The 25,164-nt window shown below is 45.1% G+C and overlaps 1 protein-coding gene across 7 annotated transcripts in view; it reads left to right on the top strand.

Moving 5' to 3' along the window:
* Positions 1-25,164, top strand: part of LOC135909515 (sphingomyelin phosphodiesterase-like) — a 243,096-nt gene that overhangs the window by 157,161 nt on the left and 60,771 nt on the right. For all 7 annotated transcript variants that reach the window (XM_070538348.1, XM_065441491.1, XM_065441489.2 and 4 more), the window contains 2 exons: positions 12,606-12,800; positions 16,709-16,876. In XM_070538348.1, coding sequence (XP_070394449.1) covers positions 12,606-12,800; positions 16,709-16,876 — 363 coding nt within the window. The remainder of the gene's footprint in view (positions 1-12,605; positions 12,801-16,708; positions 16,877-25,164) is intronic.

The raw sequence follows: 25,164 nt of genomic DNA, 5'->3' as shown, positions 1-25,164 counted from the left end.
AGGTACGGTACTGTCGCTTCCGGAACGCTGGAACTTGGACGAAACAGTGAGGCCGTACACAGGAAGGATATCACCGCCCTTTTCGACCGCCCTGGGCGTGCAGCTTAGGAGCAGAAGTCGCGCAACGCGCAGAATGTCCTTACCGAAAGCTTCGTGATAAGTTCAAGAGGGCTTTCGTCGTAACCAGATCGCCTCGAGAAGAACATGTGGCAAGTCGGCCAGCCCCACACGTTACGTCTATACAAGACGAGAACTACCAGTTTCGTCGTGCACGTGGCGCTCCTCAAACAATGTGCCTCTCCCGCAATGACCAAGCTGCGTTTTCTCCGGTGTCATCGTAGTGTCGGCGAGTAGAAAGAAGAAACGCGCTAACGGATCAAGGGACAGTGAATGGGAGACGTCGAGATAACAGAACTCTATCCGACTTCAGAAATGCACCATAGCCCATGCTTACCTTAATCTCAAGGACGCCACATACACACACACACACACACACACACACACGCGCGCGCACGCGCGCGCCCGCACGCATGTCCCCCCACACACACACGCGCACGCACGCACGCACGCGCACGCACGCACACACACACACGCACGCACACACACACACACACACACCCACGCACACACACGCACGCACGCACACACACGCACACACACGCACACACACGCGCACGCACACACATGCACACACACGTACACGCACGCACGCACACACACACACACACACGCACACGTACACACGCACACACACGCACACACACACACACGCACGCACACACACACGCACGCGCACACACACACGCACGCACGCACACGCTCACGCACGCACGCACACACACGCACACACGCACGCACGCACACACACGCACACACACGCACGCACACACACACACACACACACACACACACCCATATATATATATATGGGGCTTCTTGCTGCATGAAGATGTCTCGCGGGACCCGCCGTGGTTGCTCAGTGGCTATGGTGTTAGCCTGCTGAGCACAATGTCGCGGGATCGAATCCCTGGCCACGGCGGCCGCATTTCGATGGGGCGAAATGCGAAAACACCCGTGTACTTAGGTTTAGGTGCACGTAAAAGGACCCCAGGTGGTCGAAATTTCCGGAGTCCTCCACTACGGCGTGCCTCATAATCAGAAAGTGGTTTTGGCATGTAAAACCCAATAATTTAATTTTTTAAGATGTCTCGTGGGATTGCGACTAGCCGTCGCAAGCCTTCGGCGATGCAGCTGAAGCGAGTGGCTTTTTTCGACTTTGCAGTTTGTCCCAGATGAAAAATGAGCCACCCAGGTCACTCGAAGGCCGCGCGCTACTTGTTAGCCGTAATAGGGGGCGCTATAACGTAAAACTATTCCAAACTTTTCTATTCCAATTCTGCAATCAGCTCACTGCGATTGGTCAAAGACCTTTTTGGACCACCCCCACTTCACCTGTCTGTCCCGCGGCGTCACGAAAACCGCGATAGCTCCCCATTTGATATCACGTGTACACGCTGATTACGCATAATTTGACCGAACAAAACAGAAATAGTTATTTCTCATTCGACGCCTTTTCGGCATTAGCCCGCGGCTATTGGACAAAAGTTTTCTCGCTGCACCCACTTCACCTGCCTGTCACGCGACGTCACAAAACCACAAATACTTACCGCGTCAAAGTGACGTGTACGCGTTAAAGATGCATTATTATGCCGATCAAAATTGAATTTTCTGCTGAATAGCCGCAGGCTGCCCCGTTTCGAAAGGAATAAAGGATGGCTGCCGCCGATCCCAACGGCACTGGCTACTCGCCCCTGCCGGAGAAGTTGGCTTTAGGTGCGTGTAATAAACCTTTTTGCGCGCCCGTGTAATGTTTTCGAGGACATTCGGCAGGTTTACGACCTCATTCTACCAATCCTTCTTTGCTGAGGATCTTTGTTAGCGTCATTCTTAAGCTTCCGTGGCATACCGCCGCGATTGTCGAGGAGACGCCGCAAGCTAAGTAAGAGAAAGCGCACCAATCGTAGACGCTGGCACCACCCTCTTCATCCAGTTATCGATATTCACTGCAGTGGCTCGGCCCCATCAAATCTCTCTCCAGTTGAGCGTGTTCCTCGCCTTTTGTGAGCCAATTAAATAAGACAAGCCGCCCAGTGCAGACAATGTTATTCGTTTTTCAAGCAAAACAAAAGTGACCTCCTATGAACGAGGGGAGCATTTCACTGGTTTGTTCAGGCTACCCTGCGATTGACCACCCGATGCTTGCGTCGGCGGTTACGCAAATTTCACTTCATGAGATTGGAATAAAAACATATTGGAATAGTTTTACGTTATACGGTCCAGGCTTGCAAAAGTTTTATGTACACAGTTTCCCGTCCATGGCGATGAAGGCCTGTAGAAGGCGTGACTGGCTCACGTTTGTCTTTCATGGAAGTTCATCGCAGATAACGGCTGGTTGCACGAGGTTTAACGGCAAGCTTAGCTGCGGCTGCTGTTGTGGGGGCAGGGTCCCAGAGCAACAATCACCGGAATAACTAGACGCAGTTTCGTCGCCATCGCGACATTGTTTATGCTGGCATTACACGTCGGCAGTGTTGTCACCTCAGCGATATTGTGGCTAGGTTGAGCAACCTTATGGTCAGTTTAGTGATAAGTTCTCGCTTAAGTTACCCGCAACTTTTATGATGGCTTGACACAACAACTCGTCGGGTGAACGACTTGGACAAGAGAGATACTTCTTATATGCTTTTCTAGAACTTGCTTTGTTATTCGCAAGGTGGGAAAAGGCAGCGCAAGTTGGCTGTGCAGAACGTTGACTGTTTGACCCCGATGAAACAATGGTGGCTTGCAGTCAAGGTGGCAGTATGCAGCGGGTTTTATGCAGATGAAGAAAGGCTGGAAATTTTACTCGCAAACTGCTCGTTTCCTCACTGTTTATGAATACCATTAGAAATTGTCTTAACGTTGATGTTGCTGCCGTTTGACTGAGTAAGTTTGATTGGTGGACGAACGTCCACCAATCAAACCTAATGAGTCACACGGCTGCAACCGCGCAAGTGTAGCATGAAATTTAATAATAAGAGTTATTGCAATAAATTTAAATTTGGTGTTGAGTTCTAAAGAGAGCAGAAAGTTATTGGGATGCGTAAGCTCCATAAAGAGGCACGTAAAGTCTCCGGACTCGTTCACGGGTATAAATGCACCACTTACATTGCTAACGGCTTTCAGACAAATCAGCATAATGTGCCGTTCGGGTAGATAAAGGGCGGAAATGTAGCATTTCACCTGCATAAAAGTTACGTAATGTTTATAGACCTGTTACCACGAGGAACATTTTAACGCATAATTTATTTCTTCGCTAGCGAGGACCTAAAACTGGAAAGCTTGCGAGCAGATGGCGAAACAACTGCGTCTTTCTTATGAGAAAATCAGGTTTCTCGTGGTCACTGGAAGCATGCTAAAGTTGCTATTTGAAATTGGAGGCAAACGCAGGATTTGAGTTGATGCTATGCATTGTCTTCTAAGTGTAGTGTAGTTATAAATGAAGTGGTGTGCTCTAGACCCTGCTATTAAATGTGTTGGGAGCTCGGTTTAACCGAGGCAACCACGTTATTTTTTGCGTTTTTCAACCACGTTGTTGTTCACGTTTTCTACCACGTTTTTCAACCGCGTTGCCTTCTATGTTGCACAATAACCGAAAGCGTTCCTCGGAATGTGTTAATCTCCAATGGTCCAACACTATTTTTCTACGTGAAATTTCTGACTCCCATTCCCCGAAATCGTGGCTGCTGACGCTTGAAACACTGCATTCTGTTCTGTTTTTACTTAAGTCTATGGTGAAATTCTTCCCGTATTACTGTCTTCTACTTATCGCTCTATGGCAAACAGTACTTTTAATGTGAATGGGATTATTAAAATCATCCATTACTTAAAAAATTCGTCCTCGTATGGAACTGACGGCATTCACTCCAAGGTATTAAAAAAGCACTAAGCACATCCGCAGTCTTTTTCTAGCGCTAATATTTCAACAGTCTCTCCCAACGGGATGAGTCTCCACTGTCTGGAAAATTGGTAATGTAACTCCCATCTTTAAAGAAGGCGAACGTTCAAATACTGGCAACTACCGTCCCATTTCCATTAGCAGTGTTTGCTCGAAACCGATGGAGCACATTATACATTCCTACACAACCACTTTCCGGTAATCTGTGAATTTCTTTCATCCTAACCAGCGCCGATTTCGCAAAGCTCATTCTTGCAATACTCAACTTGTTCTATTCCCACACGATTTGCATTCTCATCTCGATCGCAACATTCCCACAGACGCTCTCTTTCTAGATTTCGAAAAAGCATTTGATAAAGTGCCATATATTCTTCTCCTGCATAAACTCTGGCACTTTAATCTTCAACCAGACACCTTTAATTGGATCCCTGAATTTCTAACCGATCGCCTTCACTTTGTTTCCGCTAACTCAATCTCCTCAATCCTATCTTTTGTGCCATCTGGTGTGCCCCAAGGCTCTGTGGTTGGGCCTCTCCTTTTTCTCATACATATTAATGACCTTCTACTTAACTTATCATCCTACATACGCCTTTTCGCTGATGATTGCATTGTATACCGACAAATAATAAATCCTTTAGACTGCTCCGCTCTTCGGGAAGACCTTCCCCAATTCAGGCATGGTGCAGCAAATGGTGCATGTCCCTCAATGTCAGTAAGTGCTCTCACGTGTGCTTTCATCAACGTCGTAATTATGTAGTAATATCTTACTCCTTTAACAACTGAACTTTAACACAGTGTGAAACATTTGAGTGCATAAATCTAGTCACGTATCTTGGACCCATCATATCAATCAGTTAACAGAATCCTGCAACCAATCACTAGGTTATCTACGCGGTAACTTCTCTTCAGTATCTCCCTCAGTCAAACTAACTGCATATAAAATCTTAATCCCAACTAACCTAGAATATGCCTGAGCTATTTATGACAACCATCAGGTTAATATGATTAACACCATTAAATCAGTTCAGAACCAAGCTGCCAGAATCTTTCTTTCCGACTACTCCTATATTACATGTTTTTCAGCCTTGAAATATAGTTTGTGCACTCCCTCACTCACCTCCCGCCGTAAAAGTGCCCGTCTCTTTTTAATTTTTAGGCTCCTTCATTCACAGCCCACAGGGAAACAAATGATCATTGCCAGCCCATCGCTTCTCCCGCCACTCGCATCCTAATGCTGTGTATTCCACTGCATATCAACATTCTTTTTTTCTACACACAGTCCGTGAATGGAATACACTTCCTTCTGACATCGCGCTCATCAGTAACATTTCCAGTTTCAAAGCTGCCACCGAAGACCATCTTTGAAGTCACACTACCTAACCTGACACGCCTTTTCTATATATATATATATATATATATATGCCCGCCCCTCATGTAATGTCCCGTGTAGGGACCTTTGAGGTATAATAAATAATCAAAAAATAAACAAACATGTAATACACGTTTTGACATGCTGCGAACGGATAGTCGACTGGTTTTATTCTACAGTCAAAGCAGCTTTGCCGAGTGGCTGTGGTGTTGCCCCTGTCGGGCAGCCACCTCACTTCCACGAAAGAGCTGGGGGAAATGTGCCCCACTCGGAGGCCGGCAGAGGTAACTGTATTTCCGAGAAAGGGGAACAATATATAGTGACGGATGGTCGCTATAAATTCATTGTTTATCTCTCACTTGCACTCACGCTAGACGGACGTCAGAGGTTCTGCAGATAGGCTTCGTCATGTTAACCTATATTATTATGTTACAAGAACGCCTTCATTGAATGGACGTTTTAGCGACAGTTGCACGCCATTGAAGCAAAATTTAGCGAAAGTGTAGCGATACTTCGTCTCGGTTTACCGACTTTCCCAAAAGAAAAAGATGGCAACATTGGTCGTCCGTAGAAAAGGGGGCGGGAAAGTACGCGATGTTCATCGGTGTGTCGAAACTCGGCGTATACCTAAGCTACCGTGTCGATAGTAAATAGCAGTATTCATTGTGTGTGTGTCACCTTGTTATTTCATGCTCGTCAGTTCGGGCCAGGCTGGGCAGCATTATTTTTATTTCTTTTCGTTTGTGCCCACACTAGCATACATAGTGTGTTCTTGTAATATCCAATGTTGTCGAAGGCTTGTGGCCGTGCAGTAGAGATTATGGAGAAAAGCAGCAGTTTCCCAGGAAACCGTACTACAGACACACTTATGAACTTAATCGCGAGCTTGTCATTGCATTGGCTAGAGGCCGACATTTTCAAAATACTAAAAGAAAACATCTTAAATAAACTAAGAAAAGAAACATTTGTCAAAGTAATAAATACCCAAAAGCGATAACTATCTTCCTAGAATTAAACGTACTAAGAAAATAATTTATTTTCATTGAAGATCAATTCGAAATACAACACATTGCACAGACAAAATATTGTTTACATCATTGCAGCGCTTTACTTTCCCAAACGAATCAAAGGACGAAATTGCCAAATATATTTGCTCGCCTCCGGGAGGAGTACTCATCTAAATACCAGTGTGAGAAACCCGTACTCTTATTGAGATATTGCTGCCAACACTGACAGCCATTCTATGGCATAAACCGCTGGGCTTGAGAAAAAAAAAACAAATATGGGAGGAACAGCTAAATCTTATAGGACATAACTTAATTCCCGCTGTCGTACTGCAAATAAAGGCATAGTCGTTGTGCAGTGGATCTTTCAGTGTTTTCCGCTGTCGATTTATGAAGGGAAACACCTCGTTTTGTACCATACGTTTTGTTCCTTTGGTTCAGTGCTAATAAAGGGCCACATAACATGAAACCTATTACATTCTGACTTTCTTCCAATCTCGTGAGGCGATATTTACGTAACCGTCAACGTGAGCGTCGGGCGTTGTCACGCAGCGCTGTTTGAACAGCCCAATCAGGCGTTATTCTCTAGTCTACGAGGTCAGGTCGGTTTACTTTCAAAGCGAAGAGTATTACCTACCTTGACAGCTTTTTACAGTGGTGCTGCCTTAGGCTAGTTTCCAGCTTTTCGTGAAGTGCGTAGGCAAAAGTGATGGCAACGTCCATAGAGCTAAAGTAGCTTAAGCATAAGGCAAAATCGTATCAGCTGCGTTTGAGACCAGATGTGTTAAAGCAGGTGATTGATGATGGATGATGGTTTGATGCGTTGCGATCTACGCAAACAACGACAACGCGGCCGTTGCGCCCTGTGCCTCACCGACGACGCGCGAGAGCCTTGCCGTGGAATTTGCCGACGCGTGCGCCGTACAGACTGGGGACGTGATCGTTGTCGCCACCGTGTACTTTGATACCTGAATATAAAAGAGGGACCGTCAAAACTTTATGATCAAAACATTTGAGTGGATCCTCCCGGTGGACCCCAATCCCATGGGTGACTTCAGCGTCGATGCGTCTCGTCCCGACAGAAGTGGTTCTTCGCACTCCTCTGGAAAAGGTTTGCCCTTCAATGTTACACCAAAACCAACGAATCCACCACGCGCCACCGGTCATGCATAGACCTAACGTTCATAGAGAATATCTCCTGTGTCGTCACAGAGGTCATGGTCGTCTGTGACAGCGGTCATAAAGCTATAATGACTGTGGTCACGAGATAAACGCAAACACAAATAAACATAATAAATTGCGTGCTTGTGTTATATTCTTTTCTTGTTTTGTTTTCTTATCATTACAGTTATACACAGCTCCGTTTCTCATCCAGATTTGCGGAGTCGAATGGCTCTGAATTATTTCATCTAATTGGTTGGCAAGCAGCCAGTAGTGTGCTGCAGTCGACAGGGCTTCGGGGAGTCCTAGCAAGCGCAGGGAAAATAGTTAGCCGGATGAGCAAGGCTGTGCCGGCGTTTGCGATTGCTGCACTTTCCCTTTCTATGCTTGTGGTGCCTGGTTGAAAATCGTGGGTGCGTACGATGAAAACGTTAGCATAAAGATGTCGCATACGTGCTGAAAAGGCTCGAGGACGTTTGATTGCCACGTAACTTCGTTATTACGCCCTTTTCGCTACAGGCGCCTGCATTGGCGGACACTTTTTTCGAAACCCAAGTACTCCTGAGCACCAAGTTGTGAGACGTTAAAATTGCGTGTCTTTCTCGGCGTTTACCATGGCTTACACAACTTCCAAAGGAGGAAGCCATATCATGGCTGAGGAAGGCGTTCAAAGCTAAGGTGGTTACGAACGTTCTCGATAACCTTTCTGTTTGCTACCAACGATAACATATATGGTCATTTTTTTTCTAAAGGCAAAAAAGCCTCAAAGAACAGTTCGAAAGCATTAAAATTACATAAGTTCATCAGCCGGCTTCATGGTTTACCCTGCTTCCAAAGGAGAGCGCCATATCTCGTCTGAGCTGGCCGTAAAAAAGAAAGGAAAATATCTCTGCTCAGCTTAGGAGATGTAGTGATCAATTGTAGAAACTTATTTTTTGCTTGAAAATGCTTTTTATGTGGGAATTTTTTTCCTTTGAGCTCCTGAATCAGTGTGAAATAGAGCTTTCAAAAAGGTTATTCGTTTCGGTGCCTAAATGATTTTCGGTAGTGAAAAGGAGATACAGCCAATTTCGTCCTCCCAAGCAGTTCCGAGTAGGAAGCGCCAGAGTGATCATTCGGCAGTAATAATTGATAGCGTTCCTCACGGGGCAGTTTTCGGCTACACCAAAGAACAAGTTATGTTTCGCTTAGCACTTTAATGTATCATTAGTACAAGCACGTCAGTTTGACACGGTAAGTTTTTGTTGTTTTGCGACGTTGCGTGACAGGCAGGCGAAATGGCCGTAGCTAAAAAATTTCTGACCAATACAGGAGGGTTATAGGTGAAAAAGGCGCTTAACTGGAAAGAATGCATGTTATGTTGTTTGGCCTAAGCATGTATAATCAGTGCGCGCACATAGTATCAGATGAGGAGCTTAGGGAAGTTTTTTGATATTGGGTGGCAGAAAATCGAAGTTGATGTGGCCAGATAATTTGTTGCCCTGTGGTGGAGGGTTACTGGCAGAAAGAAAATAGAAACAGACTGGAATAGCTTTGCGTTAGGGTGCGGTAAATCCGACGGAGAATAAAGTTCGCTGCCTCATCTAAAGAACCGTCATGCGAACACCTGGAAACTAACAAGACAAGACAATTTGGCCGGCAATTACGCAGGATAAGCGATCCAACTCGGAGAAAAAAATTTATAAATATATGGCATAGCCTGCAGTGGATGCCCCTTCAATGTTTCTTCAAAGTTGCTCGCCAAGTGCTAAACGTAAACACAAAACAATGACGCGAATAAAGCAGTGCGCAAAACCTACGTGAGAGAACGTAAATGCAGCACCCTATCATACGAAAACTTGATACGTGCTGCCGTGAACGGAAGAAAGCAAAGTATGGAAGTAAGTCCTGACATTCTATTATGTGATCAGGTCGGTCATTAAATCAAGAGCACGAGGATGTGCAATCTGACTTGTGGAATTTCGCACCACACCTTCGAAGTAAGAATGCAGCGCGAACTGAGCGCCTACAGTGCTAATTATTAGTTTGCATGGAGATTTATTATCAGCTTCGATGGTCAGCACTTTCAATTACTCATTTAATTGCTATACTTTTACGCGCTAGCACCAGCATCTAGTGCACAGGGTCGTAAACGTAGGGGAACATCTCTCATGCGGATTTGGCTTTATCCGTTCACTTTGCTTCATCCGCTGTCAAAAAAAAAAAAGCAGGCCCTCATTTCTGCTGGCGCTATGCATTGCTTCACCTATATACAAGCGAACAACAGTGGGAATCTACCACCAGAAAAAGTGTCACAACACCAGCTATGCCTGTCGAGTGAGCAGTTTTGTTTTGCGGTACCATAAACAAGATGACGGATGGCACTTTGCGGCATGTCGACAAAGACACTCAACATTTTGGATATCCTTATTTTAGCAGCCGAGTTACACCAATTTGGTACCATGAATCAGCATTCAGCCTGTGTCATTTTCTTTTCGGTGGAAGTGGTTTTTGTTGAAGTATTCTGCGGACTTTTGTTTCACGAAAACTACGTCAGTGCCTAAAATGGCTCCACAAAGGCCAACACATAGAAATCCCGTCGGCGTATCCGTATTGCCACCTATACCATTGCAGAGGTGCCGCTGGCGGGCTCTATTCACTACGGAATGACGTAACGAATCAGCGCTACCTAAATGACCTCACTAACAAATATAGGGTTCCAAGAACATCGTTCCTCGAATAAAGCACATTATTTCGCTAGCCCTTTCATGCATAGAAAGTGAGTGGCTTTTTAGGTTCTTGCTACCGTTTTGGTACTCGAACGGGTGTGCTCATTGTGAAATTCCAAGTCACTTTGCGAGACGGATGTGCTAGCGGGAGAGCTTTGTGGTGTGAGAATGTAAGTCTTCATAGTGCTGACCATTGCGTTACGCTGGCGGGTTGTAACGAATTTCAACAGATCACCGAAGAGGCAACGTGCAACATTCCTCCGGTACGGCCGCGTGAGAGTAAGAGTCAGCTGTGTGCTACCACGAAATTCTTAACAAAAAATTGCAAGGTGTCACGAGCATGTTGCAATTATACAAACAAACAACCTATTAACCTGCAACATACATTTGCGAACTATGGAGACAAAGGAAGCACTGGCTATGATATGAATGAAAACACTGGCAGAAAAAGCACTAGTCAGTAGGAAAATGCACTGATTGTCTTAATGGGACGCGCAAAATTATTAAACAAGATGCGGCCAATAATAAAACAAATGTAACACATGCATAATTGTAGCAGGGAAGTGCCAAGTGAGTGAATTTATTGTGCGCATGAGCACCTCATACATGCGCTGACATGATGTCAACTGAAAATTGATGAGTCACTAAACATATGCTAGTCATCGTTCAACGTGGGTATTAATTCTTAGAATCGTGTGACGTTCAGCTCCGTGGTTGCAGATTATTCCATTCCATGATATTGGGAGGAATAAATGACATGGCACAGGGAGATGTGTTGAATCTAAAGCGTTTCGCTTTATAAGAATGATCTGGGCGTGGAAACGTGGCTGGGGGCTCCTGGAGGAAATCGCGATACAGAATTGGTCGGTGATGAAGCTTATCAAGGAGTGAAAGGCGAGCAATAAGGTGGCGACACAATGGTTGTGGCACATCAGCGCGTGTTATAAGAACAGTGACGCTAGTGAAACTTGAGTATTCGAGTAAATGAATCGCACAGCACGGGTTTGAAGCATTGTATGTTAGTAATAATGCAGGCCTACTCCAGGTTCCACACGGAGAACACGTGTTTTACTTTTGGACGGTATAAGTAAATGTAAGGAAGTTCACGTATCTGTGAAGGAGCATGCCGGAGATTGCATTTGAGCCGTTCTAATGAGTTGTTAGCAAATGTAATATCATCAATATGGTACTACTGTGAGAGTGCTAGTATGTTCGACGGGCTGGTTTTTTAATTGCCCAAGTACTTTTTACCCGGAATATGGGCTTACTGAAAGACATCGTTCTGTTTTAGAAAAATTTGAACGCATTAGCCAGAAGTTGCACGAGTCATTGATTACGTAAAAATCTTTTCGTAAAGCTAGGTGGTCAGTATCTCAAGAAATGTTATGGTAAATCTCCCATTCAACAGCCGATAATCTAGTACGGGAAAAAACATCACAGAGTAAGTCGTCAACATAAACAAAAAATAATAAAGGACTGAAGCGCAGCCTTCAAGAAGAACGGAACTTACACAGCCGAGAGAATAATCACGGGTATTAGCGGTTGTATATAGTGATCGAGAAGCAAGAAAGTCCTTTGTCTATGCAATTACATCGTGGTGAATATTAGCCTCCGCTCCATGGAATCCAAATTTGTGGATTGAGGCAAGATCGAAAGCTTTAGAAAAGTCTAAAAAATTTCATCACAATCTAAGCAGGCATCTATTGAAGTAGCGATGCCATGAATCAAACCAACGAGTCTTGTCCGTCAAGAATATTCCTTGCGAAAACCATGATGATACTTATACAGGACTCCGTGATCGTCGAGGTGATTTATTACTTGAGACTGTATTCTATCCTCCATGAGCTTGCATATAGTTCTAGTTAAACAACTTATCCCATAGTTAGGTAGTGAACAACGATGACCAGACATAATGATTGGTATCACTTTGATAACACGCCAGTCATTATGAACGGTATTCTCTGATAATAATTGTGAAAAAAAGAACCGATAGTAATGGGACAAGGTTGGATGATAAATATTTTAGTATCTTGTTATAAATGTGATATGATCCGAAGCAGTGATGAATGCACATTTGGAAATAGGCCACAATGATTGTACGAATTGTAGGTGGACCAAATGACAGCAGGCTTGGGGCCGGTAATGCTAAAGCTATAACAATGCCGCCTACCTTATTTTAAGTGTAGAAACGAGATTTTCAATCAGAATCCCTCTCAAACTTTTGACCGGATTACGCAAACTGAATTGGAAGTCCCTGTATTTATGCGTCATCCATCTTTAAGCGTTTGTAACACGGTTCTGGCGCACAATATGCATGCGCCTTGACAGTCGACATGATAACACAATGAGTGAAATACATTGCGCAGGTTATGGGAAATGCCGCCGTGGGGGTGGTGTCACCGAAGGCGTGCTCGGTGTGCAGTGCGGCGACGGGCCTGTTCTTCGACTACATCGAGAGCGGTCGCTCCAAGGACGGACTCGTGAAGATTGCCCGGGGTGCTTGCGCCTTCCTTAAGATCGCCAGTTTGGGTGCCTGCTCTAACGTCATCGACATGTACAAGGTGAGAGCGTTACGAAGGGTGCATTATATAGCGCTTATTAATTGACTTTTTTTCATTCCTTAGGTCATCTTTCAGCAGCATTACCTTGAAATGTCACTCAGGTTAAGTTTTATGAGGGGTAAACAGTTATCCACCTGAATAAACGAGAGAAGAAGAGAAACCGAGATGCTCGATTTTGTTAACGTGACGCCATAGAGCAAAAAAAAAAGAAAGGATTTCCACGTCCCCCCACAATGCATTTGATTGGCGCTGGCGAGCAGTCCTAGGGTGAGATCAAGCTAGGGGAATGATTGACCGCCGTCGCTGTGGTACAATTGGTAGCGCAACGCACGCGTAATGCGGAGGTTGTGCGTTTGTCTCCAGCCGGTGACAAGTTATCTTTTCGTCCACATTCATGATCTTTTCATCATTATGTTATATGTATTAGCTTCAACTACAGCTAATTTCCCCGACCCTTCCAACGGCCTCATTGTCTGTTGTCTTTATGTGGTCATGATCCACAGGAATTGTAGCACAAAGATACAAAAGAAACCCGTAAGAGTTTCTCAGAAACAAAGCTTCCCCGTTGCGGAAAAATTCGTTCAGTTCCGGGATTGAAACCTGGAGCAACGCATTTTTGGGGTGGTTGCTCTACCATCTGAGAGCTCGAGTCCGTGAGATGACAGGTACTTGACAGCTCCATCGCTAAAAGTACTCCATCATGCCCGTTAGCTGGGCACTTTTGTGCCCCAGCTGAACGGAAAAACGGCATCGATGTCTCATTTCCTGCGACCCAGAACAGAGCGAAACGTCGGCAAGAACAGTTTTCATCTAAGCCATGATTCCAATATTGTTTTCCGTGTGAAACAGTCCCCAGGAAATTTTTTGAAGCACTAACAATTTGCCGTTTTAGTCATTTAATCAAAGTGATAAGACGCCTGCTCAAACTCAATGTGTATGTTACAACAATCGCATGTTCGAAGCCACCAATCGTTTGAACAAGTTTCCCGCAAAGTTTTCTGTTGTTGCGGCTCAGCATTTAACTTGCACTGTTTGTACCGGCCCGATCTAGGGAGGAGGATGTAATATAGATCTACAACCATCGCAAGTGTAAACTCGCACGTTTGCATACTTTTGCATGTTTGTAAGGAGCATATATCTTGAGCAATGTTTAGTCAATGCTCATGTTGATTTGCAAATCACCCTGCGGCTACAGGCAGGCGAACATGCTGGTCAGCTACGTTAAACCATATCTCAGCCATTTTCATGCCGTCTTCCTGTGCAACGCATTTTTGCAACTGAGGTGGCAGCTATGCATTTTAGCAAGAAATTGTCCCTTTTTGGTGATTATATGTCACTATGCTACCCTTCCTCACCTTGCTTATCTCACCAATTGGTTGCTCTATAACAGAGCGTGAGGATAATTCTTTTTCAACAAGGTATTTTGCCGCTAAATTCGTACAGGTAGGAAACACAATACTACGCTACAGACAGCAAATATTCATAAGCCAAACTCGTAGGCCTGTGCACTAAGCTGATGACTGGAACGGCGGTGTTCGTTTATAAGCCTGTAAATTTAAACGTGGTACATCGTGCCTTGCTACGGCTTTCCCCGCATTATAAATTAAAAATAATACATTTCGACTTCATACGTAACGGAACCTAAATTTCATTATTAGGCATTCTGCGAGAATTCTAAATAATTTTGACCACCTAGGCTCCTTCAACGTGCACCAAAATCTCAGTATGCGAACGTTTCTGCATTTTATCCGCATTTAAATTCGGCAGGTGCGGCCGTCATCGAAACAATGAGCTTGAGCTTGTTTTTGGCTGTATTCGGCTACGTGCTCTTCACCCTGCTTACGTTTCACGCAACTTGTTAGCAGAAGTATTTTCAGTTATTGTTAAGAATGCCAACTTTATTAAGGCCACAGGGCACTTCTTCTCACGTCCCCATGTTGTGTGTGGCAAAGCTTTTATGAAGTTCATCGTTTTTAGGCGTTTTTTTTTGACGCATTTTATGTGCGGGACTAACGTTAGCCTAGAGTGTAATGTCACACCGAAGAATGTGTGCTCGCTCTTCACTAGTAGTATTTCTTCATTGAGCTCTATGCCTAGTAGTGCAACCAAGCCCCCCTTCGAGAAAGTAATGCATGTACTCTTTGCATATTGCCGGGGTTGCAGGGCACTACCCTTTTCTTTTCACGCTTTCGCCATGCCCTCCTCCTCCTCAACTTTCCTCTTCGCGCTTTTTACGCTATCCCCGTCTTTTATCGCTCGCTACGCATCCCGTTCGCCCTATCATCCTTCGCTATGCTCGTTCACGCGGTTACGCCGAGGACGCCGACTCTCACCACAAGAACGGGCTCCTGAGAGCCATTCTTGAGGATGAAAGGTGGTGTCACATAGCTGTGTGAAGGAGGTGCATAGTTACGCAGACTCAATGTCCCATTCGGATCTACAACGTCGCACAGAACCCAGTCGAAATCTCGTAGTTGCAAACCTCGGGACTACGAAACTTGGAAAGATTCCCAGAGCAAATAAAAAAAAGGAAGGGGAGCGGAGATGAGCGGCAGACTGACAAAAGAAAAACAAAATGCAGCACCAATTTTTTCAGGGACAGAGTAACGTCAGAAAGAGCTCTTAATAGCTATCGGTACCGTTATTAAACGTATTGGTGCGCGTACTGTGACCAGAAGCCACTCCTTTTAGGAGTCTTAACAGCGGCCCCTTTCTACTCTTAATGTTCTTCGATGCAAAACAGGACTTCCTATGGCGAAGCACTCTTAAAGAAAGTAGCCATTGTGCAACGCATGTAACATAATACACATTTGGCTGACGTGCACTAGTGAAAGCATATATCAATTAGAGGCTCTGAAGGGAAGTGAGTTAGGCCCACATTTCCTAAATTATATACACACACATGGCTTAGAACATTATTCTATCAACGAGCATAATGGCAATAATGGTGCGGCTGTGCTGTATGCCACGAGTATGCTCGTGGTGGGTTTCGGCCAGTTCTTCGGCAGAAATATAAGTGGCCGTGTCTTTATAGTTTGGAGAATTTGTCGATTATAGCGGAGTCTCCCAGATAAACCCGGAGAGTTGGCGGATATGTAATCTGTCGCACGATCTGGCGTATTTTGGGTAACGTAATAGCTAATCTGGAGCGACTAGTGCTGATCTCCGTGTAGGCTCCTGCACCAAGCATTTCACTTGCAGTGAGCGGGTGTTTGTTAAGCTGGTCTGGGACAAAAGAAAGCGCTGCTCCTAATTATTTGAAAGAGTGCACTGGCAATGAAGGAGTGCAAACATTGCGTTGCGCATACTAAAGTTGAAGAATTGGCTTTTATACTTTCCAGTCATGAACAAGTTTGCATTTGAAAATAATACTCCAAGCCACAGACGGGCCAGAAGCCTGCACTCACGTCACCAAAGATCCGACAGAATATGAAACTGTAAATTGGGGTTCAAGGGTAGGAACGTGTGCACTTGTAAAAATCAGATTAATACCGTTGGTACAAAATTAGAGAATGCGCGAGCATGCCACGCTATCACCCAACCCACCTTCCCACCTTCGAGATATCATCTTCCGTACGATGTTGCTACGCGCTCTTCTACTAGCGTAGACCTCTGTTCCTGTAAATTATTACAAGCGTATTTGTTTTCATAGTCAACACTATTGCCCTTTTCTCTATTTGCCCCCATTTCTTTCCCTGCTGCCAGTAGGCAGCGCGAGAACATTGATTAACGCTGACCACTCGGCTTTTCTATAATAATGCGCGCCTGTTTCTTCCTTCTACTTTTAAATTGTCTAGACAAATCGGACTTCCTTTCGGTTCTTTCTTTCTGCGATGTGTGAGCATTATATGCTTGTGTATTGTTGCTCTTTGCGTCTTAATCACTATTGCCTTTCACTATTTATGTAGGACGAGTTATTCTACATAGCCCAAAACCGCAAGGCTCCGAGGACCGAGACGTGCAGTGTTATCTTCGGTTCTCTTTGTGGCCCACTGACCAGTGATGTCCACAACTGGACCATCGAGATCAGCGGCCCATCGAAGCCACGGGCGTACATGTTGGGCAAATACGAAAAGGTAATGAAAACGACTTGTTTGTATTTTGTCCATCCTGAGCAATAAATTATGCCTATGTCTTAATATGCTTTATGTTCATGTGAAAATTTCGCAATTTCATGTGGTGCGTAAACATTTTGGGAGATTTACCATTTGTAGATTCATATAAGCGAAACGCGGAAAGAGAACTATAAATGAAAGGAAATCGTACATCACTGTTTAAACATTTGATTGCATTGTCATTCAAAGTGCAGTTAAGTTCGCGCACAGACACTAAATGAGAAGAGTACTCGGAACGCTCAGTTGTTTTCTAACCTGCATTGTACTTTCTTCGTGATGCTTGGATCTTTAGATACACCAAGATCTCACTCCACGCGTTACATTTTGAAGGCGCATAAGATAGCTTCGTAGGATTACGCAACTTGAGTTCACTCAAATACTGGCACTTACGCAGACTCAGTGAGGCCCACGGGGTCTATCAGGTGGCCGTAGGTTTAAGCGAGCCTACTCATCAGAGATTTCACCGTCAAATGCACACAAATTTTTCCTGCATGCAACAGTCTCTGCCTTCCCCGAGCCCTAAATAAACCCGAACTTGTTCGCCAGATGGTGTATACGGTGGTCTAGGGGATAAATAAGCGCGTGCTTTCATTCACTATGCAGGTGACATGCAGCTGCAGAACAGTACAATGAATTATCAATTTAGTAAAGGTTTTTAGGAGTCAATGTAAAATGTGCCTACAAGCTCTGCATTGCACAAAGCACCAAAAGCAGCAAAGTATTATAACACAAGGTTGCATGCTTGCATTCGCTGCCTTTTATTTATTACATTTCTTTACTACATATGCATTGATGCAAAAGACTAAAAACTCAGTGACCTTTCATTCTGTGCAGAAGGATGACGAGCGAAGCTATATATGCGGGCCGCTTAATAGCGAACTGCACCTCCACCGCGGGTCGGGCGGGTATGGCACAATCTTCGGGATTGGCCCACGCATGGGGAGTGCTTAACGCCTACTTCATCTCCGTCACGGGTTGGCCCGCTATTGCACTATCTTCGGGATCGGCCCATGTATAAAGAATTGTTCGTGTACGCGCGGACACGATGCGTCGGGCCCTAGCCATAGATAACTTTGCTGTAAAACGTATCCTTCAGACATGTATGATAATCTCACATCGGGCCCATCGTAGACAGTGAAGCTTTATAAGTGAGTTAAAACAACCTTCGGAAGCACAAGGTGTCTCTTTGGTGGCTCACGACCTAGCTCTAACTCCGCAGCAGTCACCGGTTCGTTCAAGTGCGGTTGTCGCTGGCTGTCATTATAGTGACGGCCAGCCTTCTACGCATTAGACAAAACAGTAACCGATTACAATTATAAATGTCTTTAAAAATTTTAGTGGTCGCAGTGACTAGTTGCTGCCCCTTGAAAAAAATTTTAGTTTATTTACACGTAATTGACTTTTATGGTGCAGCAGTGGCGTAGAGGTAAAGCATCCGCTTCGCGTGCAAGAGGATTTTGATTCGAATCCCGGTGCCGCGCAATTTTCCACTGGATTAAAAAAAATACGCGTGTTGATAAAATTGCACAAACAGGCCTGGAGTGCGGCCTGATCCCGGTGACCAGAACCGGTAACGCACTCCCTCACCAGAGCAGGATTGGCCACCCTGGTGCAGTACTTGGCCACAACCTCCTATATGAATACAACAATCAAACCCCGGCCCTCAGTCCCCAGCAGCTGCGAAGCAACTGGCCACGGCGGCGGTAAGACCTTTGACGCAGCAGAGGGTGTTAAGAATCCCTGGATCCGGACAGGCCGCCATTGGAATCTGAACCTGGCAACGTTTAACGCTAGAACGTTATCTAGTGATGCGAGTCCAGCAGTGCTATTGGAGGAATTAGAGGGCAGTAAATGGGATATAATAGGGCTCAGTGAAGTTAGGAGGAAAAATGAAGCATATACAGTGCTAAAAAGCGGGCACGTCCTGTGCTACCGGGGCTTAGCGGAGAGACGAGAACTAGGAGTCGGATTCCTGATTAAAACGAATATCGCTGGTAACATACAGGAATTCTATAGCATTAACGAGAGGGTGTCAGGTTTTGTTGTGAAACTTAATAAGAGGTACAAATTGAAGGTCGCACATGCGTACGCCCCTACATCCAGTAATGATGACCAGGAAGTTGAAAGCTTCTATGAAGACGTGGAATCAGCGACGGGTAAAGTCAAAACAAAATACAATGTACTGATGGGCGACTTCAATGCCAAGGTAGACAAGAAGCAGGCTGGAGACAAGCAGTGGGGGAATATGGCATAGGTACTAGGAATAACAGGGGAGAGTTATTAGTAGACTTTGCAGAACATAACTGTATGCGGATAATGAATACCTTCTTCCGCAAGCGCGATAGCCGAAAGTGGACGGGGAGAAGTTCGAATAACGAGTCTAGAAATGAAATAGACTTTATACTCTGCGCTTACCCTGGCATCACACAAGATGTGGTTGTGCACAGCAAGGTGTGCTGCAGTGACCATAGGATGGTAAGAACTCAAATTAGCCTAGACTTGAGGAGGCAACGGAAGAAACTGGTACATAAGAAGCCGATAAATGAGTTAGCGGTAAGAGGGAAGATAGAGGAATTCCAGATCAAGCTACAGACCAAGTATTCAGCTTAAACTAAGGAAGAAGACCTTAGCGTTGAAGCAATAAACGACAATCCTGTGGGCATCATTAGGCAGTGTGCAATAGAAGTCGGTGGTAACTCCGTTAGACAAGATACCAGTAAGCTACCGCAGGAAACGGAAGATCTGATCAACAAACGCCAATGTATAAAAGCCTCTAACCCTACAGCTAGAATAGAACTGGCAGAACTTTCTAAGTTAATCAACAAGCGTAAGACAGCTGACATAAGGAACTATAATATGGATAGAATTGAACATGCTCTCAGGAACGGAGGAAGCCTAAAAGCAGTGAAGAAGAAACTAGGAATTGGCAAGAATCAGATGTGTGCGTTAAGAGACAAAGCCAGCAATATCATTACTTATATGGATCAGATAGTTCAAGTGGCTGAGGAGTTTTATAGAGATTTATGCAGTACCAGTGGCACCCACGGCGATAATGGAACAGAGAATAGTTTAGAGCAATTTGAAATCCCACAAGTAACGCCGGAAAAGGTAGAGAAAGCTTTGGGAGTTCTACAAAGGTGAAAGGTGAAAGGTGAAAGGTGAAAGGTGAAAGGTGGAAAAGGTGAAAGGCAGCTGGGGAGGATCAGGTAACAGCAGATTTCTTGAAGGACGGTCGGCAGAATGTTCTAGAAAAACTGGCCACCCTGTATACGCAATGACTCATGACCTCAAGCGTACCGGAATCTTGGAAGAACGCTAATCTTGGAAGAATCTATAAGAAAGGGGACGCCAAAGAGTTGAAAAATTATAGACCGATCAGCTTACTGTCGGCTGCCTACAAATTATTTACTAAGGTAATTGCAAACAGAATCAGGAACACCTTAGACTTCTGTCAACTAAAGGAGCAGGCAGGATTCCGTAACGGTTACTCAACAACAGACCATATTCACACTATCAATCAGGGGATAGAGAAATGTGCGGAATATAACCAACCCTATATATAGCTTCCATTGATTACTAGAAAGCGTTTTATTCAGCTGAAATCTCAGCAGTCATGGAGGCATTACGGAATCAGGGTGTAGACCAGCCGTATGTAAAAGTACTGAAAGTATCTCTGGCGGCTCCACAGCCCCCGCAGTCCTCCATAAAGAAAGCAACAAAATCGCAATAAAGAAAGGCGTCAAGCAGGGAGATACGATCCCTCCAATACTATTCAAAGCGTGTTTACAGCAGGTATTCCGAAACCTGGATTGGGAAGAATTGGGGATAAGATTTATTGGAGACTACCTTAGTAACGTGAGATTCACTGATGATATTGCATTACTTAGTAACTCAGGGGACCAATTGCAAGGCATGCTCACTAACCTGGAGAGACATTGCAGAAGGATGGGTCTAAAAATTATTCTGCAGTAAACTAAAGTAACGTTTAACAGTCTCGAAAGAGAACAGAAGTTTACGATAGGTGGCGAGGCAATAGAAGTGGTAAGGGAATACATCTACTTAGGGCATTGTAGTGACCGCGGATCCGGATCATGAGGCTAAATAGTCAGAAGAATCGTCTGGGTTGCGTTTCGCAGGTATTCTCAGATCATGAACAGCAGGTTGCCATTATCCCTCAAGAGAAAAGTGTATAACAGCTGTGTCTTACCATTACTCACGTACGGGGCAGAAACCTGGAGGCTTACGAAAAGAGTTCCACTAAAATTGAGGACAACGCAACGAGCTAGGGAAAGAAGAATAATGGGTGATAAGAAAAGGGCAGATTGGGTGAGGGAAAAAAAGCGAGGTAATGACATCTTAGTTGAAATCAAGAAAAAGAAATGGGGCATGGGCTGGACATATAATGAGGTGGGTAGATAACCGATGGTCATTAAGGGTTATGGACTGGATTCCAAGGGAAGGAAAGCGTAGAAGGGGGCGGCAGAAAGTTAGGTGGGCGGATGAGATTAAGGCGTTTGCAGGGATGACATGGCCACACTTTGTACATGAAAGGAGTAGTTGGAGAAGTATGGGAGAGCCCTTTGCCCTGCAGTAGGCTTAAGCAGGCTGATGATGAAGATGATGATGAGCGTTACTGAATAAAAGAAGCAATGAGCTAATTACAATACTACTAAATTGTAATTGATTAGAAGTAGCGAACTGTATGCATGTTGTTGCGTAAAACACTCATAACGGCTTCTATGACATCAGCCTTCACCCAACGGCCATACAAACTGCTGGCTGAGTTCCAACAGAGAGGAGGTAGTATTAGGTGACGTGAGAAAAAATATTATCTATTACTGGGTGAAAAACAAACACGCGAGTTCTTGTTAAAGAAACATGGCACGAAAAGCGAAGCGGGAAATTATGCGTATGACGTTCGGAAACATGAGGAAAACAGTTCAGATTAGGTGACAAATGGTTACAGCTGATTTTTGTGCCTAATATTTCAGACATGAGACAGGCCCTCTAGGGGCTTTTACCAGATAGTTACGAATATAAATGAGACCTGAAATAAATTCAAAAATACGTTAAGTTGCAAAACAGATAATATGAAATTGCAACAACATCTCAAATATTAGTAATAAACTACCTCACGTACAAGACGGAAAACAGAGATGGGCAGGACATCTGATGCGTAGAGAGTAAGATGAATGGTCTAAATGGAACGAATGTAAAAGAAGTGAAATGCTGCATTCACGGCACTTTATTAGGTAACGGTTAATTAGATGGAGAAATTCCAAGACATCGAGGCGGCTAAGTAAGGCAAAGGTAACTGGCCGATTGATTATTATAGCACCCGTACATAGAATTAAATGATTTTCCTGCTTAATGTGGGTGCAAAGTGAACCTACACTCCCGATTTTCTACACTTGCAGTTACAGTGATGAGAAAAAAATTGACCGACAATTACGCTTCTTGGTAATGCGATCTTTGAGCGCAGCTGCTGCCTTGTTTCAACTACAGGCAACTACACACACAACACGCAGTGCCGTACGAAGGCGGTTCTGCGTTTCGGATCGGGCAGCATACACCGCCATCCGCTGCTATCGAGTCGGCGCTCCGGCGACACGTCGTCGTGCCAAAGTATAGTGGGTCACCGCCGTGGAGAGGGCGGCGGAGATTAGCAATTATTATTTCATGTTTCTCCTGAGGTGGGATGAGGAAACGAAGGGTGAATAGGGGTATTGAGTAGAAGTCACACACGCATTCACTCACAGACAGGCCTCAATGTGGGCGGGCAAGGTTGGGGTGGGAAGTATAAGTAAGGGCACGAAGCGCTATAACTCTCTTTCGAGCCACCGCATGCCTCCGCGCCAGGTAAGGCGAAGTATAGGGCAAGAGTGGAGGCGGGAGAAGGACAGCTAGTCGCAAGGTCTGCCACAGGCAACAAATGCCACTGAGGGGAAGCGAGAGACACGGTTGAGAGCCCTACAGCCACGCGACGCACAAACGGAGGAGTGGAGAGCCGTGGATCACGCGCGAGGCGGCAAGGAACACTTGCCGGTGGCACCACGGCAGAGCCGCGACAGCGACAGAACGAAGGGCGAAGGCAGAATGGACGGTAGTAGCGAGAGTAACCGAAACGGCGTACGCGGAGGAAGGGTGTGAGCGGTTAGGCGAGAAGACACGATCCGCCTTTGGAGCACAAGGGGAGAGCAAGAGTCGAGCCGGGCGCGAGAGATGGCAGCAGGAGAGCGCGCAGCTGGAGCAGCGCGCTAATGACGACTTCCATTAAGTCCAGGGAGCACAACGCCGCGAAGCGCATGAACGGGCGTCAAAGAGTTGTGCTGTGAAACTATTGTAGTGGTAGTTTCGCACAGCATGGCAAGTACATGTAAGAACTTGGTGTAAATTTGAATTTCGCTTGAAGGTGGGGAAATTTCAGTGCACTAAAGCAGGAATTCAACAAAATTAAACATCAAAAACGAGGTTTTTATTTAAAAAAGTGCGCTTAACTGCGCGACACGTGCACAAAACAGAATACAATTAAAACCTGGGAACAACTATGCAAACTGAACACAGCGCCCACTCTACTATTCTGCGCGAAAACGCGGGCGCAGCAGCGCTTCAAAGAAAAACTGATGGTAAATGTCTCACATTTAATTCGTGTGCTGCTACAGCAGACATTTTGCTATGCGAGTTTGAAGCGAGCAATTTTTCTTTTATACGAAACTGCCCATTGCTGTGCATCAGGAAGCTCAAGATTGGTTCTAGGTTATGGCGCAATCTGTTGTGTTGAAGATAAGTTAAAACGCACCTTCTCAGTGCAAACCTGAGGTGAGATCTTGTACGCGTTCCACGATTGAACTGAGGCGGTCCGTTCTTTACGTCAGGAAATAGGCGGTCCGTTCCTTTGCGTTCGTCCTATAGCAGACGACACGGAAGGACTGACAACAGCGATCACGTCACAATTGACGTCATGGCGTTCGTCACGATTCAAATCGACCAATCATGTGCGGCTCGGTGGAACGGACAGCTTCCGTTCTATTTTGGAGCGCGTACAAGATCGCACCCTAGGTTCACGATTTCTTAGTTCGACAAAGCCGAAGCAGCTTATAGTCATTCGTTGCTATCCTCTTACAAATGAATAACAGGGCATTCGCACGAGTTTTTCGGGTGCTTTCGATGCAATTATTCACTTTTGTGATCCCATCGAGTTTGTTATTCGATGCTTAACTGTATATAATTTTTGCTTATTGACTTGAATGCTAAAAGCACAACTATGGCGTTCTGACTTGATTCCCATTTTCTGGCATGAAATTTACTTGACCGCCGAAGGAAGCATAGGGTGGTGACGCACCGCGTTGTTTGAACAGGTCAATCCAACGCTCTCCTTTTATAGGAGGCCATATATATTTGCGTACAAAGCGAATGGCTTCGCATATCTTGACATGTTTCTTTATTTAATTTACAAACAATAGGCGAGAAATAAGCGTAAGAGAGAGTTTCGCTGGCGCCGAGCTAGCACAGTGAAAGTTATTGACCGCGGGAAAGTAGCGCTGGCGTCTGCGCTTGGTCCGCTTCTCCTTGCTTGCATGATGGTAGCTAGCCGGAAATGGGGGGCGACGGGCAACGAGCAGTGAGAAATGCCGGTAAAACAGGCCCTCATCCAGGAAGAGCCGGCAGAGGGATATCGCAGACGTGCATGAAAGGCTAGACGTCGCGATACTGCCGGGCAAACTTGTTTATTAAAAACAAAGAAATCCATTCTCGTGGGCAGCTCCATGCAGCCAGTGGCAGAATGATCGTCGGTTAGCCATATCGTATTTAGTTCGGAACGTGGCAGCCTCCAGCTATACCTGAAACCTTTGAGTAAATTCCAACCTATTAATGGATCTTTAATGCATGCACGTCACTTGGATATTGTGTTTTCGCGATATTGTGTTTCGCGATATTGTGTCACGTGGCGTCACATGACAAACAGCGGTGGCAGCCCTAAAATTTCGATCAACAGTAGAGGGCTTATGGCGGAAATGGCGAACAATCGGAGACAACTTACCTTTCTTTCGTTGAGGCAGATCTCGTATAATTACATGGGAAGTTTTCGCATTTGTCTCCTGGCGTGACAGACTGCCGATGTGGGGGTGGTCCGAAATTTCCAGACCAATCACGAAGGATGACAGAATATAAATCGAAAAAAGATTGAATTAGATTTACGCTATAGCGCCACTTGTCCGAGAGAGCTGTGAAAGCAATTTTCCTTCTCC

Source organism: Dermacentor albipictus, chromosome 5 (assembly GCF_038994185.2).
Source record: "Dermacentor albipictus isolate Rhodes 1998 colony chromosome 5, USDA_Dalb.pri_finalv2, whole genome shotgun sequence".
NCBI classification, from domain to species: Eukaryota; Metazoa; Arthropoda; class Arachnida; order Ixodida; family Ixodidae; genus Dermacentor; species Dermacentor albipictus.
Note: the sequence above shows the minus strand (reverse complement) of the source record. Positions and strands in the feature narration are given on the sequence as shown.